The sequence below is a fragment of the Rana temporaria genome, chromosome 3, assembly GCF_905171775.1.
Source record: "Rana temporaria chromosome 3, aRanTem1.1, whole genome shotgun sequence".
NCBI lineage: Eukaryota > Metazoa > Chordata > Amphibia > Anura > Ranidae > Rana > Rana temporaria.
In genome coordinates, this window is record NC_053491.1 from 119,244,290 (window position 1) to 119,262,354 (window position 18,065).

The 18,065-nt window shown below is 41.9% G+C and overlaps 1 protein-coding gene across 7 annotated transcripts in view; it reads left to right on the forward strand.

Annotated features, from left to right (window-relative positions):
- The window catches only part of LOC120931668 (collagen alpha-1(VII) chain-like), a 495,674-nt gene that overhangs the window by 306,883 nt on the left and 170,726 nt on the right, over window positions 1-18,065 (forward strand). For all 7 annotated transcript variants that reach the window (XM_040343324.1, XM_040343325.1, XM_040343318.1 and 4 more), the window contains 4 exons: window positions 2,190-2,225; window positions 5,961-6,020; window positions 12,652-12,696; window positions 17,946-17,981. In XM_040343324.1, coding sequence (XP_040199258.1) covers window positions 2,190-2,225; window positions 5,961-6,020; window positions 12,652-12,696; window positions 17,946-17,981 — 177 coding nt within the window. The remainder of the gene's footprint in view (window positions 1-2,189; window positions 2,226-5,960; window positions 6,021-12,651; window positions 12,697-17,945; window positions 17,982-18,065) is intronic.

Here is an 18,065-nt window from a genome sequence, read left to right on the forward strand (position 1 = left end):
TATTATCTAATTGTTTTTCAGCTTCATTTTTGCTAACTTGAATTTGTTGCATATTTTTAATTATCCTGATAATTCGGCAATACAGCATCACTACTCTTAGGAATTTTAGTGTTTTTCCTTTGTGCCATTTACTTAAGCCCCGGACCATTTGACCGGGCCACTTTTTGCGATTGGGCACTGTGTCACTTTAACTGACAATTGCGACGTGTCTCCTAAGCAAAATTTACATCCTTTTTTTCCCACAAATAGAGCTTTCTTTAGGTGGTATTTTATCACCTCTGCGGTTTTTATTTTTTGCGCTATAAACAAAAATAGAGCGACAATTTTGAAAAAAAACAATATTTTTTACTTTTTGCTATAATAAATATCCCCAAAAAATATATAAAAAAACATTTGTTTTCCTTAGTTTAGGCCGAAACGTATTCTTCGAAATATTTTTGATAAAAAATTGCAATAAGCGTTTATCGATCGGTTTGCGCAAAAGTTATAGCGCCTACAAAATAGGGGATAGTTTTATGGCATTTTTATTAATATTTTGTTTTTCTAGTAATGGCAGCAATCAGCAATTTTTATTGTGACTGCGACATTATGGCGGACACATCGGACACTTTTGACACATTTTTGGGACCATTGTCATTTGTACAGCGATCAGTGCTATAAAAATGCACTGATTACTGTGAAAATTACACTGGCAGTAAAGGGGTTAACCACTAGGTGACGCTAAAGTGGTTAAGTGTGCCTAAGGATGTGTTCTAACTGTTGGGGGGCTGGGCTGTGTGTGACACTACAGTGATCACAGCTTCCGATTACAGGAAGCTGTGTACACTGTCCTGTCACTAGGAAGACTGGGGAAATGCTTGTTTACATAAGCATTTCCCCCTTCCTCCTCACCGTGACTCGAACGGACATCGAGTCCATGGTCGGAGTCACGGAGCTCCCGGGAAGGCGAGCGCCCACAATGCTGGCTTCTTAAAGGGGATTTATATATGTCCTTTTGCCTGTCCGTGCCATGCTGTCGATGCATATAGTCATGCGCTGGTTGGCAAGCAGTTAAACTCTCCTTTTCACCCATATACCGTATATACTTGAGTATAAGCTGACCAGAATATAAGCCGAGTCACCTAATTTAACCACAAAAAAATGGGAAAACGAATTGACTAGAGTATAAGCCTAGGGCAGTGTTTCTCACCCCCAGTCCTCAAGGCACCCTAACAGGTCATGTTTTCAGGATTTCCCTCAGATGAAACGGTTGTGGTAATTGCTAAGGCAGTGAAACTGGTCAAATCACCTGTGCAAAATAATGGAAAGCCTGAAAACATGACCTGTTGGGGCGCCTTGAGGACTGGAGTTGAGAAAGCCTGGCCTAGGGTGTCCATATGCATGCCTCACTGTACCTCACTTTGCCTCACTGTGTCCATGCCTCACTGTGTCCATGCCTCACTGTGTCCATGACTAGACTGATGTTTAACATGAAAGTCAATGGAAGGGGTGCCTGGCTTTGAAAAACCGTTGCTCCCCAGCTGTAGGTCCCCCAGACAACAAACTTTACACACTTATAGAGGAGGAATGGGGCTACATGTGTGCTGTACGACCGGCCAGTACTGGGTCCCCAAAGTCACCGAAGAAATTACTGTTTAACATGGGAGTCTATGGAAAGGGTGCCCGGTTTTGAAAAATCCGTGCTCCCTGGCCAACAAACTTTGCACACTTGTAGAGGAAGAGGGGGCTACATGTGTGCCAGCTGGCCAGTACCAGGTCCCCAAAGTCCGGGAGATCAGGCGCAAAAAGTTGACTCCAGTATAAGCCGAGGAGGGCATTTTCAGCACAAAAAAATGTGCTGAAAAACTCGGCTTATATTCGCATATATACAGTAGTTTTCTCTTGTCACCAGAAATAGTATTCCCATAAGTAACATACTTTCTACAGTATTTCTTTTTAAAATGTAGTCTCCCTGCCCAAAGTGTATCATGCACACTATTGCCAAAATGTTCTTGGACCTGCACGTTTGGTATAGTATCTCATTCACTTAAAATATTCTCCAGTTTTCTCATGTTCCTTATCTTGCTAGTTGTTCATTAAGATACAGCTAAATTACAGTAGTAGTCTATATGTGATATGAAAATTTAAAAATGTGAGGGATCAAAGGGGATGTTACATTAGTCTTATATCATATATATTTATGTTTTCAGGGAATGCAAGGGCCGCCAGGTATAAAGGGTGAGAAGGTAAGCATGTACAGTACGTAATGTCTAAAATACTTATAGAAAATAAATCTTATAAAAGCAATAACAATCTAATGTGGAAAACAAATGAAAGAAAAAATTAACTGGTTTCCTGTATAATTTCCAAACTTATGTGATGATTGGGGTATCAAAAACTGCGCCCGACTGATAACCCACTACTGCGCCAAATGGAAAGAAGTTAAAGCGCCTAGCTGCTGTTTAAAATAAATAGTATGTGAAATAAAGGAATATATTATGTACATCAAGTGCCAATATAAAACCACAGCGCTGTGAGAATAAATAAATATTCAAATCTAAATATATATACAAGTGTACAATGTGATATCACAATTATAAGTGAATAAACTCATAAATTTGTAAACATGCAAATAAGTGAAAAAAAGTCCGTGATGTTACAAAAAAACGTGAAGTATTTAAGAGGAAAGTTCATGTGACTTCAAAATAGTTGATCCACTCTTCCAGGACTTCCACCACACCTCAGTGTTCAGTGCTCCAATCCCCCCTCACAGTGGACACTCACCACAATATTATGCCTCCCACTCTCGTGTTTGGCTAACGAGCTTGTAGTAAGAGTATCTCCAAGGTGTCACCAATATAAATCCCAGTGTCAAATTCGAGGATATTCCAAATGATAATGCAAAAAAGAAAAAAGTGTACAATTATGTAAAAACGTAAGACCAGTTTATTAAAACACTCAAATGAACCTTCAAAAGTTGCACTCACAAAACGAAATCACAAGAACAGCTTTGTGTAATAACAGATCACTGCACACTTCAAACTCCTTAACTGCAGATAACAGTGGTCACGGCGGACCCTCGATTAACTGGATGATCTCACCACAATCCTTGGCACAGCACACCACTTCAAACGATAACTCCTTAACTCGATAGTTCAAACCAGCTAAGAGATGGCTGCAAACTGTCCTAGATGTAACTTGGAACTTTTTTTAAACATGGATTAGGCCACGCCCCGACATGTTTCAACTTCCTGTCTTATTCATGGGTATGGCCGAATCCCACATTCCCCTCTTTTTTATATGCTCAGGGTTACAAGCAGCGAATCAAATCAGAGAGTGACGATTAACACACCGCCCCTTGCGTGTGTGTATCGCACTATCTGACAGCGAGAACGTCACCCGGTCACGTGTGATACCGCGTCCAATGGGGTGAGAGCATCGCCGTTTCTATGGGCGGGAGCTGTGTGTAGCGTCTCACTCGTCACTCCAGCAGCGATGAGCGCAACCAATCATGCTGCGCTTCTCTTGTGTCCAATCGTCCTGCCGGAGGATGACGAATGAGCATGAGCTATCGTCAGGGTGCCGCGTTGTCCTAACAACGGGGGACGCGGCCAACTGGTCACGTGTACCCCGTAGCCAATAGACAATGTCTATTGGCTACGGGGTACACGTGACCAGTTACCCTGGTAATCTATTGAAGAAATTGGAATCATACTCAATGAAAACATTGAGAATCATCTTTATTCCCCTACTGTGTACATTGAAGATCTTGGGGCATTCTTTTATAAATCTGAAGCGTATACCATGCAGGAGGGATTAAGAGATAGAGGGGAAGTAATAATTTATTTTTGTTTAAATGTGTAACACTGCTGTGACCACGTAAATCTGTTAAAAAAAGGATTTGAGGCTGGATTCACACCTATGCAGTTTTAGTAATATTTGCAGATTTGCACTACAGTCCATTTAACTTGGTTTCCTATAGATTGCGTTCTGTAGTGCAAATCTGAAAAATGCAAAAAGCACTAAAACTGCAAACGTGTGAATCCAGCCTTAGGAAGGAGAAATACACTTATGTTTTTCTCAAATAGTAAAATGTACTGGTGCCTAAAAAGTCCCATGTGGATAAATTTGTGTTGTAATTCTTGGAGTGTTAGATACCATCCTGAAAAAAAAATTCTCCTAAATTAAATAATTGCTATAATATTGACGGACTTGAATGAAGTCCAAGAAAAATACCATTAAAGTGAATCCCAATCAAAATCGAAAGTTATAACGGAAGTCAAATTTTCCAATCATGCCCAGCTTTTAGGTCAAGCTGACCCAAACAAACTATTTGCATTACTAAGCAATTCAGCTTCTGTGATTATTTTGTATCATACTCAGTGGCGGCCGGTGCTCAAAATTTTTGGGGGGGCGCAAACAAACTGATAAATTCTGAAAAAATAACATCAATTGCAGCCTTTACTGTGCCCATCATATGCAGCCACTGTGCCCATCAAACGCAGCCCATGTGCCCATTAAACGAAGCCCCTGTGTCCATCAAATGCAGCCACTGCGCCCATCAAATGCTGCCAGTGTGCCATCAAATGCCGCCACTGTGCCATCAAATGCCGCCACTGTGCCATCAAATGCTGCTAGTTTGCCCATCAAATGCTGCTAGTATGCCCATCAAATGCTGCCAGTGTGCCCATTAAATGCAGCCACTGTCACCCTCCGCCCGCTCGCCATCAGCCAAGCACTTATTCTGTCTTGGTGGGGCAGTGGGTGTCGGCGACGAGCAGGGTCCTCCATGCATCTCTTGCTGTCCTCTCCTCCTGATAGGCATCCAATAGCGGTGCCTGTCATTTCAACCAATCATTTGACGGGTAACAGACCCGAGCACCTGATTGGTGGAGAAGCAGTTCAGTGTTAGGAAAGCAAATATTAATTTGCTTTTCTAACACACCTGGGTGAACTGCGAGCGCCAAGCATGGCACTCGCAGTTCACCTATTTTGAAGCCTGTAAAAGCCTATGGCTTTAATCAGGTGCTTTAAAAACACCCCCGCTGCTGTAGGGGGTGGCAGCGGCAGACGTGGATAGATTCATGCAATGCATGAATCTATCCTATTGGTCATAGGGGTGGCTGGAGAGAGGGGGCGGCACCGGTGCCCCTTTATGGACGCACTGCCACTGATTATAGTGTAGTGGTATCAGCTACATACATTATGCAGAGTTGTGTTTTGTAGCAGTACAAGTGACTTCCTGTCTGCTGTATGAACAAAAGTGAGTCAGAATAAGTGTTTTTCAGCCAGGGAAGCTTTGCATTTGTTATGAATGAGTATAAGGCTTTCTTTGATTGACCATAATGGAAAGATGAGTGGATGATGTCACAATCACCATTTTAACTTTAAAGCTGTAAAATTGAATATACAAAGCTTACCAATAATTACAAATAGTAGCTGTATTAGTATTGTTTTTTTTGGCTTTTTTTCCTTTGTACCTGGTGATCTGGCCAGTAACACACCTTCTGTATTATACACCTGTACAGACACCACTCTGGATGAATGGCCACAGGGGGAAGATTTGAATAGCGGCATTGTTAGTCTGGGGGGGGGGGTTCAGAAGTCCTCACAGATTTAATAACAGTAACAAACGGCTGAATTCCAGCTAATCCTTCATAATTTGTTTTTCCTTTAGGGATAAAGGTTTTATATACGGTACTTAAATAAAAGCTGCTTATTTTAAGCACCCCTGCCGGTGTTAAATGATCTATCTCATCCCTATAACATCCCTAAAACTTTTCTGTTGACTTACTGGCTGGATCAACAGATGAAAATAGAAAAAAGAAAGCCTAAAAAGGAAACTAATGCAGTAATCTAATCTACAAATTGGTAAACTACAATACACGGTAATAAATGTTTGCTTTTGGGTTTAATACCGCTTTAACATATTTTGGTCCATGATAAATCATGGTTGAGTTGTATAACACTTGATTTTTCAGGGTGAAGGAGTTGTGGGTGAGCCTGGTCCCAGAGGTCCTCGTGGTTTCCCAGGTCTCAGAGTAAGTTATTCTTTATGCTTAATAAGCTTTTGATTGAAATGAAAAGTGCATCTGTTCCCAAAGCGTGTACCAGCAGCATGCACATACTGTAGTATCTTGTGCTTACATGTTATGCTTATAACTTGTTGACTTTTCACTACAGCCTATACACACACATTGAAACACGAAAATCACATGATGTGCCCAAAAATAAATTGGTCCTAATCTGTTTTGTATGAATGTCTTAAAGTGGTTGTAAACCCTCCTGTTTTTTCACTTTAATGCATATTATGCATTAAAGCAGAGTTCCACCCAAAAATGGAACTTCCGCTTTAAGGGAAGGCGACCCCCTGACATGCCACATTTGGCATGTCATTTTTTTTTGGGGGGGGGGGTTTCCGGCTCCCACTTCCTCCCTGGGGCATCGCTGTGCCGGAAGGAAGTTCACCTCTCCCCCACTTCCTCTCGGCAATCATCTGGGACACGTCACAGGTCCCAGTTGATTGCTCGACCAGTCACAGTCCGCAGCGCGGCTTGTGCATGTGCAGTGCATGTCCGGCTGTGAAGCTTCGTTCCCCCGCATTGCTTAATCCTGGGACAGGTGTGTCCGATTTTTAAAAGTCAGCACCTGCAAATTTGTAGCTGCTGACTTTTAATATTTTTTTAAGTATTAACTCTCTTTTAAGGTGAAAAAACTTCTGGCAGTCACAGGCCCCGCAGCCCCCCCCCCCATTTTACTTACCTGAGCCCTAGAATGTCCCACAGCGAAGACGCACTGTCTGTCTGCCCGGGGGTTCTTGGCTCTTGATTTGATAGCAGCGCAGCCATTGGCTCCCCTGCTGTCAATCAAATCCAATGACGCAGGCCCGTAAGGTAGCCTCCCGAGAGAGCGATTCTCCTATGGGTTATCTGATGCAGGGAGGAGCCGAGATAGCCGCCGGGGGACCCCAGAGGACGGCGTTCAGGGCCACTCTGTGCAAAACGAATTGCACAGTGGAGGTAAGGTAAGTATGACATGTTTATTATTTAAAAATAAATAAAAAAATGGAACCTTTAGTATAACTTTAAAGAAACCTTAGACCACATGGTTCTTGCCATTGCCACTCTTTCATTGTAAAAGTGATACCTGCCTGGGATGCATATTAGTCCAGTGGCTTCAATCATTTTTGTATTCAGACTGGAAGGTCTGACTTCACTCTGACTTGCTGCATACTTGTTATGGGTCAAAGTTTATAAAGCGGTTGCAGAACTTAATTTGTTTTCCTAATATAAAAAAGATGCTACACTTACCTGTTCTTTGCAATTATGTTGCACAGAGCAGCCCCATTACCTCCTTTTCTGGCATCCCCCTCCAGCGCTCTCCACTCCTGCTCTTCTCTGAGTGCCCCCTGCTCCCTCCTCACAGGATTTGACTGACAGCATCAGGGGTCAATGGCTCCCATTGTCATCAGAATCTCTAAATCACTGTAAATACTGGAAGAGGGGAGAAGAGATGCTGCAGACAAAACATTGGAGGATTGAGAGGAGACTCAGATATGTGTTTAATTGGGGCTGGGGGCTGCATAAATAGATTCACCATGTAGTAACTGCACTACTGCAATGCGTTATGTGTATTGAGTACTCATTTACATTAAAGAAAAGTTCTGTTTTCATCAAAGCATTTTCATATTAGTTGTTGCAGGCTGCAGTTTCAGAAAGATGAATGGTGCTGCATTTTTAAAGCATATAAAATGCACACATTTTTTATTTGTTTTAATGCACATGGCTTCACCCTTCGACCTGGAACATGTTTTAGAATACACTTCTTAAAATGCTTTAAAGTAGAACTTTAGCCTCTCAGGTGTATTTACCTCCCTCTCACCGCCATTATGGTGCACACATGTTCTGACAGGGCTCTGCCTAGCCTTCAGGTGCAGGCAGAGCCCATCGGCACATCTACATGTGCAAAGATGGAGAAGGTTTGAGACTTCCCTGATGGCTCTTTTTGCGCAAATGAGAGAAACCCCTCACATGCAAATGGTCATATAAATCGGTGCATGTTCAGCTGTACCACAGGGCTCCCCTGGGACCCAAAGCCCCAAGGCACATTTCCACACATGCAAGGGTAGTAAAAAATGTGGGAAATGGATAAAAACAGAGGGCGCATCTATTTCCCACAGTGTTCTGAGGACAACCCCAGTCCTAGAGAGCAGCAAGGCTCTAAAGCTATACCCATTTCAGACTACAGAGTTCCCTTTTGGTAAGGTGACCAGATTTTTTAAATGAAATCCGGGGACATATTTTTTTTTTTACTAGTAATGGCAGCAATCAGCGACTCTCTTCTCGTCGACGCTGCCGGCCGCCTCACAGCCTGTCAAGTCTTACTCTCCGGGCCCCCGGCTACTACTGTTTGGAGAGTGGAGGAAGATCACTCCGCCAGGGAAGGCAAGGAGATAAGCAGGCAGGTGGATGGCCGGGACTCCAAGGCAGAAGAACATGCGAGCAAAGCTGAATGGGTATGCATCCGAAGCTGAAGAAATATTCCCTCTGCTCTGACCAGCATATGATCATCAGAAAGGGCCACAGATAATGGAACAAAATACACCCCTAAGCTAGTGGCAGAGCGGGGGTGTGTAATTCAGATTTATTTATTTTTTAATTCTGCAATGTCTTTTGAAATTGCCCCAGCCCCTTTTCAAATCCAATCCGGGGACAAAACCGGCAACATACTTGGTCCAGGGACATTGTCCTCAGTCCGGGGACTGTCCCCGGGAACCGGGGATATCTGGTCACCCTACTTTTGGCTTGGGCTATCACACCTATGTGCAGGAGATTGTCATTGCTGCTGTATTAACTAATGTAGTTCTTGCCTAGGAGAGAAATGTGGAAGTGCTGTTTAACAGCACAAATACATGGCTTAAGTTAAAAAGATAAAAATAATTCAGTTATAAGAGAGGGAGAGGGGGGGCAGGGCAGCATAACACAACCTTTAGATTGAATGTCAACATTAAAATCTCATATTTAGAAATTCAATAAAGATACAAGCATTTTGAGGTGAAGATATATGAATGAGTCCTTTCTGTAACATATATGATCATGCTCTTGCCAGGTTTTTAGTTTCTTAGTTAAAAACAGGCACTTAAAAATAATGCATTTCAACCCATCTTCAAACAGGCATTTTCTTTAACAAGCACAGTATGTGTAAGCATAGTTCTTTACCACCAGATGGAGCCAGACAAACATGTTTCACACAAGCTGCTCTTACTTAAAGTGAATCCCCAGTTTTGTTGATAAAAAAAAAAACTTCTTATCAGATCAGTTCCTTACATATTTTTCCCATGTAGATATTATAGCAGACCAAAGTGCACTTAAACAAATATTTATGAGCAATGCTAAATGTGAGAATCTGCTTTTGCTATAATATGATTAGTCGCAGTGTTGTAAATACATCACATCATGAGGAACCCTCCAGTGCAGCAACCATAAGGACAATAATGGGGATGCCCCATTCTGTACATGAGGCTGCATCAAACTTTTTTGTGCAAGAGGCTGCATCAAACTCTGTTAGAAATTCTGGAAAATTCAACAAACGAATTAAAGGGGTTGTAAAGGTTTGTTTTTTATTTTCTGAATAGGTTCCTTTAAGCTAGTGCATTATTGGATCACCTACCTTTTCCTTCGATTTCCCTTCTAAATGTTTTTTTTCTTTGTCTGAATTTCTCACTTCCTGTTCCTCCTCAGTAAGCTTGCCCCCATCATCCGAGCCGTTCTGGCTGGGGGTTAGTCAGCGTGCTCGCTCCCTCCCTTGGGACTACATGTCTGCGGGTTCTTTTTTTTTTACTTTTTCCTACAGGTAAGCCTATAATAAACCTTACCTGTGGGTAAAAAAAATATCTCCTAGACCTTACGGTTTAGGAGATATTCCCCTTGCAATGAGCCGCTGACTGCATCGGCGCATGCGCACAGGGGATTCTCGACTTAAGGCCCGGCAGACGCCGGACCTTGCCGGAAAGAAGTCTCTCGCGTGCGGAAGTGACGACATCGCGGCTCCGTCACTCACAGCGCTGGACCAGCGATACCCGGAAGACACCCTGAGGCAACGTGTCAGCTACCTCGGGGTAGACCAGATGAGTGTCCGACGTTTTGGTCTAAGGTAAGTATTTCATAATGAGCTAGTATGCGGTGCATACTAGCTCATTATGCCGTTTGCCTTACAGGGGTCGAAAAAATAATAAAAAAATTGTGTCAGTGGGTATACAACCACTTTTAAGGAACCTATTCAGAAAATAAAAAACTAACCTTTGCAACCCCTTTAAACAGGGGCGGACTGACCATTGAGTCACTCGGGCACTGCCCGAGGGCCCCATGCCACTAGGGGGCCCCATCCGGGTTGCCAGGGTCAGTAAAACCAGGGACAGTATGTAAAAATCTGTGTTTTTTTTAGATCTGTCCCTGATATGTCCGAAAATGACATGCTTTTAATGTGAATATCCCAAGATTTTAGCTGCCCGCCTCTGCACTACCTCCTGGCGTGGTGGCCATCTGTAAGTCAGAGGGGCCCCATACTCTTCTATTGCCCGGGGGCCCGAAGAGTTGTCAGTCCGCCCCTGCCTTTAAATATAGGGTATCTGCATGCTGGAAAATCCATTCTACAATTCTAATGCTGCTGTTATGGTTCTGTGGAAAGAATGAATCCCCCTACATTACAAATGACAAGTAGCGTGTGTGTGTGTGTGTGTGTGTGTTTAGAATGCAAGAGGCGATATCCTTAGAATCGCTTCTTTTGTTGTCAATGTTCCTGCATGACAGTGAGAAGCATATCGCCTGCACTCATTCTGACAGTTTACACCAATAAAACACCTAGCTGATTATCATTTGGCTTATTCAATGAGATAAACCAGTCTTACTGTTCCTGTAACTTTCACAGCTTTTAAAGAGCTCATCCTAACAGATGTGGTAGAAGAAAACAGATATTAATATTAATTGGATCCCTCAGGATAAATGTATCTTACATTGTACATACAACATAGGTGTGCACAGCATTGCATTAGGGTGTGCACACCACAGAAGAGCACACTACAGAAAATAGTGGGTTTCACCAAATTGCACTAAGAGTGGGAGGATCTTAAAGGGGAAATAAATACCAGGAGTGTGCTACTTACAGAGTGCAGCGTTCAGGAGTGTGCTACTTACATAGTTCAGGGTTCAGAAGTACGCTAGTACAGAGTGCAGGGTTAAGAAGTGCGCTAGTACAGAGTGCAGGGTTCAGAAGTGTGTTTTGTACAGAGTGCATAGTTTAGGAGTGCATTATGTACAGAGTGCAGGGTTCAGAAGTGTGCTAGTACAGAGTGCAGTGTTCAGAAGTGTGTTTTGTACAGAGTGCATAGTTTAGGAGTGCATTATGTACAGAGTGCAGGGTTCAGAAGTGCGCTAGTACAGAGTGCAGGGTTCAGAAGTGTGTTTTGTACAGAGTGCATAGTTTAGGAGTGCATTATGTACAGAGTGCAGGGTTCAGAAGTGTGCTAGTACAGAGTGCAGGGTTCAGAAGTGTGTTTTGTACAGAGTGCATAGTTTAGGAGTGCATTATGTACAGAGTGCAGGGTTCAGAAGTGCGCTAGTACAGAGTGCAGTGTTCAGAAGTGTGTTTTGTACAGAGTGCATAGTTTAGGAGTGCATTATGTACAGAGTGCAGGGTTTAGGAGTATGCTAGGTACAGAGTGCAGGGTTCAAGAATGCAATTATTACAGGGGGTACCTGGCTTGCTGTGAACTTTGTGTGACATACAATGCCTTGCAGCTCATTGGCGTGTGGTTAGAGCCAGCTGTGCTGCTTATGTACTCCATTTAGAGGTCACTTTTTGGAGAAGAAAAAGGGGGTGCTAACTCAGCTCAACACAATAACCCTCCCTTGTCACTATTGGCCTGTGTCAACCTGCACTTCACTTAGAGGTCACTTTTGGAGAAGAAATAGAGTGTGCTGATTCAGCTCAATACAGTCCCCTTGTCTTGTTGCTATTGGCCTGAGTCAACGTGCTTTGAATTTCCATACCAGTCTATGGGAATGCAAAATCTGCATGAAGTCAAACTGATGCCAGCAACACAAGCCCAAAACCCATCAACACAGGACTTAAAGAGCACCCTCTGACGGTGGCCCCTAAACTCAACAATCAGTTGTATGTACATGTTGGGAAGCTGCAAGACAAATACTTCATACAGTTTGATTCTTACAAACTGATAAAAGCTCTGCTCTGAAAATGTAGTTGTCCTTGGCTTAAAATATACACAGTGTTCCATTTGACATGTTTTTAATTATTTGAAAATGGGGAAGAACTCTGTTATAACAGTTATTTTTATGTTTCTGGAATCTGACATTATACTTTATTGAATAAACATTATTCCATTCTTAACAATGTGACATATAATGAACAGTTAAAAAATGTTGTCATCCAGGCATCAAGAAACAACAAATGTAAATTCTAATGCAAGTCAATGCATAAACTAGGTTCTATAATAAATAGTAAAATACAGTATACGTCAGTAAACGAAAAGCAAGAGTGCTCCCTTCTATTTTTGAATATCTCTTGACTTCCACTTTTCCACCTCTATGTAAAGCATGGCAATATACAGATTTATAAAGCATGTGTCATAATTTCCATGTTGGCTTGTTTTGCTAGGGGGAACATGGAATTCCAGGATTAAAAGGCCCAGCAGGTATAATGGTAAGTTTTCAAAAATAGGGAAAATATCCTAATTTTCTTGGACAGTTTATATGAACCCATGAGATGCTTACCATGTACAGTGGGAAAAAATAATTATTTGATCCCCTGCAGATTTTGAAAGTTTGTCCACTTACAAAGAAATGAAGGGTCTATAATTCTTATCATAGGTGAATTTGAAATGATAGAGACAGAATATCAACCAAAAATCCAGAAAAAAAAAACATTATACAAATGTTATAAATTGAGTTGCAGTTTAACCACTTAAGACCCGGACCAAAATGCAGCTAAAGGACCCGGCCAGGTTTTGCGATTCGGCACTGCGTCGCTTTAACAGACAATTGCGCGGTCGTGCGACGTGGCTCCCAAACAAAATTGGCATCCTTTTTTTCCCCACAAATAGAGCTTTCTTTTGGTGGTATTTGATCAACTCTGCTGTTTTTATTTTTTGCGCTATAAACAAAAATAGAGCAACAATTTTGAAAAAAATGCAATATTTTTTACTTGTTGCTATAATAAATATCCCCCAAAAATATATAAAAAAACATTTTTTTCCTCAGTTTAGGCCGATATGTATTATTCTACCTATTTTTGGTAAAAAAATCGCAATAAGCGTTTATCGGTTGTTTTGCGCAAAATTTATAGCGTTTACAAAATATGGGATAGTTTTATTGCATTTTTATCAATATTTGTTTTACTACTTATGGCGGCGATCAGCGATTTTTTTCGTGACTGCGACATTATGGCGGACACTTCGGACAATTTTGACACATTTTTGGGACCATTGTCATTTTCACAGCAAAAAATGCATTTAAAATGCATTGTTTATTGTGAAAATGACAGTTGCCGTTTGGGAGTTAACCACAGGGGGGCGCTGATGGGGTTATGTGTGACCTCATGTGTGTTTACAACTGTAGGTGGGTGTGGCTGTAGGTGTGACATCATCGATTATGTATCCCCAGAGCTTTTTTTCTCAGAAAATAGGTGCAGGAACTCAACCACAACCCGTTCAGATTTCACAAACAGTAGAAGGGTCTTAAAGGGGCATTGAATACCAGAATTGCATTACATACAGAGTGCAGAGTTCAGGGGGTTATAATGCTGTCACTTGTAAACACAGAAACCAGACTTCTGTGTTTACAAGTGATTGTGGTGAGCAGGCACCAAAGGGTCTGAGCCAGAGGTGGTGGAACTGAGTTCCCCCAAGTTCCCCCTGAAAAAAAGCCCTGTGTATCCCTATAAAAGGGATCACACGATCGATGATGCCGCCACAGTGAAGAATGGGGAAGCCGTGTTTACACAGGGCTCTCCCTGTTCTTCAGCTCCGGGGACCGATCGCGGGACTCCAGCAGCAATCGGGTCCGCGGGTGCCGCGGTCCCGGTCGCGGAGCTTCACGACCGTTTTTCACGATGAGAAAAATGCCATTTTTTATTGGTCGACAAAACTGGTCGTGTGTATGCACCCTAGCAGTTTTCTCTACGAAAAAACTGTCCACAAAAAAAATGAAACCAGCTCTCTTTTTTCTCGTCGAGTTTCACGTCAGTCTTTTTCTCGGCGCGAAAAACGGTCATGTGTATGCTTTTCCGAGGGGAAAAAAACTTGCATGCTCAGAAATTAAGTATGAGACGGGAGCGCTCGTTCTGGTAAAAACTAGCGTTCGTAATGGAGATAGCACATTCGTCACGGTGTAACGGACTGAAAAGCACAAGGCTGAAAAGCGCAAATCGTCTCTCACCAAACTTTTACTAACATGAGGATCAGCAAAAGCAGCCCAAAGGGTGGCGCCATTTGAAAGGAACTTCCCCTTTAAAGTCCCGTGGTACATGTTGTACGTCACCGCATTTTGGTCGGACTTTTTTTGCACGAACGTGTGTATGCAAGTCAGGCTGGAGAGGAATCACGTCGTGAAAAACTATGAGTTTTTGAACGCCAGGAAAAATGGTCGTGTGTATGCGGCAATAATGTTGAACCCCTAACAAGCTTCATTTATCTCCTGTAGCCTCTTCTGCCAAAATCTCTGCACTTGAGTTTCAATATTTTCCACTTTCCACTTCTACAGCCAGTAAAAGCATTATTCTTCAAGTTGCCTGATATATTATATATGTCCAATAACATGAGAATGGCAGCAACGTGATGTTCCAATAGAAAGGGAAATTACATGAATTGTTAACTCTATAGTAGAGTTCACAGTTTATTGACCCTAAAACACATAAAAAAAAGTGACTGCATGAAGTTGCGTTACGGTACATACTTCTGTGAACTCTCTACCTAATAGAATATCATGGCTGTGCACATTCAAGCTTGGCAGAGAGCATATCATTCCCTTACATAGGTTTAAATTGTTTTCATGCTTTAGTTCTTTAAATAGCCCATTGTTATTCATTCTAGCCAGTGATATGAAGTCAGCATGGGGCCTCAAATGATAGGTGGCTTTATTGATTGTTTTAAATTACCCACACATCTGGCTTTTTTTTTTTCTTGAGACTATGAACCTTAATCTCATTTGTGAATTTTTTTTTATTTTATTAATGCCCAGTCTCATTAGGATAACATGTCATAAGAATAGTACAATTACAGAGCCTTCCCCTCTTGGCCATCCGCATCATATTGTGAATGTTTGCAGTTTCCATAACAACTTCTGCCTTGCTTCACAGAAACTCTTTTTGTCCAATTTATGTTTACATATTTATTGTCTAATTAACCCCTTCACACCACATTTTTACAGCTTTAAAGAGGTTGTAAAGGTTTGTTTTTAATTTTCTAAATAGGTTCCTTTAACCACTTTAATACCCACCTCCATACCGGGCCTATTCTGGCACTTCTCTCCTACATGTACAAATCATTATTCTTTTGCTAGGAAAATTACACAGAACCCCCAAACATTATATATGTTTTTTTAGCAGACACCCTCGGGAATAAAATGGCGGTCATTGCAACTTTTTATCTTGCACGGTATTTGCGCAATCATTTTTCAAACACCTTTTTTTTGTAAAAAAAATGGTTTCATGAATTAAAAAATAACAAAACAGTAAAGTTAGCCCAATTTTTTTGTAAAATATGAAAGATGATGTTACGCCGAGTAAATAGATACCTAACATGTCATACTTTAAAATTGCGCACACTTATGGAATGGCGCCAAACTTTGTTACTTAAAAATCTCCATAGGCGACGCATTAAAATTTTTACAGGTTACCAGTTTAGAGTTACAGAGGAGGTCTAGTGCTAGAATTGTTGCACACGCTCTAACGCATGGGTCTTCAAACTACGGCCCTCCAGTTGTTCAGGAACTACAATTCCCATCATGCCTAGTCATGTCTGTGAATGTCAGTGTGTTACAATGCCTCATGGGATGTGTAGTCCCTCAACAGCTGGAGGGCCGTAGTTTGAGGATCCCTGCTCTAACGCATGCGGCGACACCTCACATGTGTGGTTTAAACAACGTTTACATACGTGGGCGGGACTTACGTGTGCGTTCGCTTCTGAGCGGACAGGGGCGTTTACATTTTTATTTAATTTTTATTTATTTTTTATCTTACTTATTTATTTATTTTTTACACTAAAAAAAAAAAAAAATTCCGATCGCTTTTATTCCTATTACAAGGAATGTAAACATCCCTTGTAATAGGAATAGTGTGTGACAGGTCCTCTTTAAGGAGAGATGCGGGGTCAATAAGACCCCACATCTCTCCTCCAGGCTGGAGAGAATGAGATTGTGAAAAAAATTCACAGATCTCATTCTTACTAGCCGCAATTGCGGTTTGTTTACTTACGGGTACCCGGGCGTGACGTCATCACATCGCACCCGAGCCTCCGACGGTCATAGATGCCTCTATGCCTCCCATCCGGCGCACGGCGATCATCTCTCCGGGCCCCCAATGGCACGGGAGAGCCCGGAGAAGCACCGGATGGTGGCGGGGGGGTGATGTCCCCTCCCGCCGCCTATAAGAACGATCAAGCGGCGGAACCGAGGCTATGATCATTCTTACGGTGCGTAGGATCGGCGCCGGAACAAAATGATATCTGAATGATGCCTCTAGGTGCAGGCATCATTCAGATATCACCGCACAAAGTACAGGACGTCATATGACATTCACCCGGGATAAGAGATCCCCTTTTTGGACGTCATATGACGGTGTGCGGTTTTGAAGTGGTTAAGCTAGTGCATTGTTGGTTCACTTACCTTTTCCTTCGATTTCACTTCTAAATGTTTTTTTTTCTTTGTTTTCTTTGTCTGAATTTCTCACTTCCTGTTCCTCCTCAGTAGGCTGTTCTGGCTGACTAACCCCCAGGCAGATGATGGGGGCAAGCTTACTGAGGAGGAACAGGAAGTGAGAAATTTAGACAAAGAAAAAAAACATTTATGCCGCGTACACACGACCATTTTTAATGGTCTAGAAGTTGCGTTCGGATGGCACCACCCTTGAGGCTGCTTTTGCTGATTTTGTGTTAGTAAAAGTTTGGTGAGAGACGATTCGCGCTTTTCAGTCTTCGTGCTTTTCAGTCTGTTACAGCGTGACAAATGTGCTATCTCCTCTACGAACGCTAGTTTTACCAGAACCAGCGCTCCTGTATCAAAACTTGCTTCTGAGCATGTGCGTTTTTTTCACGTCGTTAAAGCCCACACACGACCAATTTTTACGGCGTTAAAAACAACAGCGTTAAAAATGACGTGAAAAATTTGAGCATGTTCTAAATTTTTAATGCCCATTTTTTACGTCGTGAAAAATGCTCTGGAGCCCACATACGATCGTTTTTAATGACATTAAAAAAAAAAATGTACAACCCGAAAATGGGTTGCAAAGACTGTGTTAAATTTTATGTTCTCTACTGTTGACGATGTGACTCTTTCTGAAAAGAACTGTGCAGCTCGGCTCATGTACAGCTAATTTTTCTAAGTTTGGGATAGCAAGCCTTTAGCTACAAAAAGCTGTCTAAGTTGTATACAGGTTTTCCACCAGTTCTGGTCAGTTTTACAGTTGTGGAGTAATTCTGACTTTGCATGTGTGTCCTCCATTACTACACTGGCAGTGCCATCCCCTGCTTATTACTAGCAGAGAAATAAATAAATAATATTCCCAGCCATCACATGAGAGTCTGGTAAGAATGTTAATTTTACACTTATGTTTCTGAGACTAAGCCAGCTTCTTTTTTTTTTCTTTGACATTAAGCTATTGGCACTTATTTAAATGTTCATTCTAAATACAGAATCTTGGTGCTTCATATGTTAAATATATGTTTGGTTTTTTTACAGAGCCCTAAAGGATTTCCAGGTGTGAAAGGTGAAAGAGTAAGTATTCAACTCAAGTCTTGGATCTTGGTAAACATGCAGGTTGTATGTGGCTATGGTTGCTTCTATTGGGTTGGGTGGGGA